The sequence below is a fragment of the Aplysia californica genome, unplaced genomic scaffold (genome assembly GCF_000002075.1).
Source record: "Aplysia californica isolate F4 #8 unplaced genomic scaffold, AplCal3.0 scaffold00111, whole genome shotgun sequence".
Lineage (NCBI taxonomy): Eukaryota > Metazoa > Mollusca > Gastropoda > Aplysiida > Aplysiidae > Aplysia > Aplysia californica.
Window position 1 is genome coordinate 1,163,445 of NW_004797381.1, and position 2,230 is coordinate 1,165,674.

The 2,230-nt window shown below is 37.9% G+C and overlaps 1 protein-coding gene across 1 annotated transcript in view; it reads left to right on the forward strand.

Moving 5' to 3' along the window:
- Window positions 1-446: 446 nt before the first annotated feature.
- Window positions 447-2,230, forward strand: part of LOC101858703 (40S ribosomal protein S13) — a gene marked incomplete at its 5' end in the record, with an annotated part of 8,303 nt that continues 6,519 nt past the window's right edge. The window contains 2 exon segments of the mRNA XM_013081025.1: window positions 447-495; window positions 1,396-1,474. Coding sequence (XP_012936479.1) covers window positions 447-495; window positions 1,396-1,474 — 128 coding nt within the window.

The window sequence follows — 2,230 nt, forward strand, 5'->3', positions numbered from 1 at the left end:
TGCGAATACGAAAAAGGACGACGACCTAAATTATCTACATGTACTTTCAGTTTCGTGCTCGAGGGGCCATTTTGATTTGGAAGAGGCTAGCCGTACTTTTTCTTAATATGATGGCTAGACTGACCATTTACAAAAAATATGGCTACTGAATTGTAAATATACATTTTTAGTGTGCAGTACCTAAAGTATTTGTATTTGAGACGAAACCAGGTGCCTTAATGACAGTGCATGTATTTTAAACCTCCTGTTTTCTAATGTTAATTTGGCCTAAGATAAGTACGGCTAGCCTGCTCATATAAAGAGCTGGATATAGAATTTGGAAAATGTATGTTTACTTTCATGTGTGTGCTATTTCACCGTTTATTTGTTTATTTTTCCCCTTTACATGCCCATAGTGGTATGTTCCCAGTGTTTTAATGCTGACAATTGTTTTCTTTCTTTTCCAGAAAGGGTATTTCCCAGAGTGCACTTCCTTACAGGAGAACAGTGCCTGTGGTATGTCATCTTTGTTTTCTTTGTGGCACAAATTTTCCAGCACGGCTGACTTAGTTTACATTTATAGTACATTAAGTACCGGTTTGGTATTGAAGTATGACACTTGTGAGTTAAAGTAAGAAGTATGAAGTATTTCTTTCAGTTGGGATGTATGCATCATAGCTTGGATTGGACCTGTTTTGAGCCTGCCTTCATAATGGGGGGAGGGGGGGGGGTAATTGACATGATTTAAGAAATATATAATTGGCTGTAAAGGTGAGTGGAATAAAAAAAAAAGAAAAGTTTTTTGTTTTGTTTACTGTAGCTATAATGTCAGCTATATGTAATTTGAATTTGTGTATAAGCTATAAGGTTTGCCTTCGTCTGACCATGGTTAAAACAAATGAAATCGCTCTGTTCAATCATCTCAGGTCTTTGCTTACGGGTATAAAAGTTGGTTGACCAACAGAATGTAAGCCCATTCATAATAAAGGTCAAGGTTTACATGCCCATAGTGGTATGTTCAATGTTCCCAGTGTTTTAATGCTTACAATTGTTTTTCTTTTCCAGAAGAGGGGGGAATAATATATGATTGGCTGTAAAGGTGACTGGAAATTTTTTTTTTAAGTTTGTTTTGTTTACTATAATGTCAGCTATATGAAATTTGAATTTGTGTGTTATAGCTTGTTTGCCTTCGTCTGACCGTGGTTAAAACAAGATAAATGAAATCGCTCTGTTCAATCTACTCAGGTCTTTGCATAGGGGTATAAAAGTTGGTTGACCAACAGAATGTTCTTTGGGGGAGAGGGGTTGGTTGCGATTAAAACTGTTTCAAATTATTCTTGTGGTAGTTTTGTTACACATGAGTGAGCTGTTTTAAGTGCTCATTGTATACATTTTTACGCCTTTCTTTTCCCCCAGTGGCTTAAATTGCCATCTGAAGATGTTGAGGATCAGATTGATAAGTTGGCCAAGAAGGGCCTTACGCCATCACAGATTGGTAAGTTGCTCTTTTTGCGCTTTGTAATTGTTTGACTATTTATTTTTTTACAGCTCATTTGGCGCTCACATGACCTTATGCAGTTGCGAGCGCCGTAAAACCCTCTACTGTTTAAAAAATCCAAAGAAACCCCCCAAAAGACTGCTCATTTTGTCGACTTTGAGAAAAAATATGGTCATCTTTTTAGCTTCAACTGGTTGTCTTTCAGTAGGAGGTATTAATCGCAGCTGCAGGGCTGCCTATCATTGGGAATTGATGGAATTGTCACTATTTTCATTCGATATTCCATCATCGTAATACCCCACATTCCTTTTAAAAAAATTTGTTCTGCCCTTAGCTCACTGCCAACCTTCATGGTACATGTAAGGGGAGAAAACTACCAGACCCAGACAGTCCACATCACTATGTCATGTGGAGATGTCTAACTTGAGCATCCTCTTTAATTGAGCCCAGTAGTCGCTCAGTGCCACTTTGCCCTTAGACCTTTAAAAAGCCAGGAGTACTGTACGGGAAACATTAGGTTGACATGGTGACAACAAATGTCTTTTTGTGCTGTGTGACAGCAATTCACCCGAAGGTCGGCTTAACTGTCGGACCAAAAAAAAAAGACGTTAAATATTTTTCTTTTCTCAAAATGTTTTAGTTGGCTACTGTAAAAATAGCGGCAATAGGAAAGATTACTGAGCTATATTTCTTTCAGGTCATTAATTACAGCTTGAACACGTACATTAGACCTGCATGTTTGCCGACAGTCGC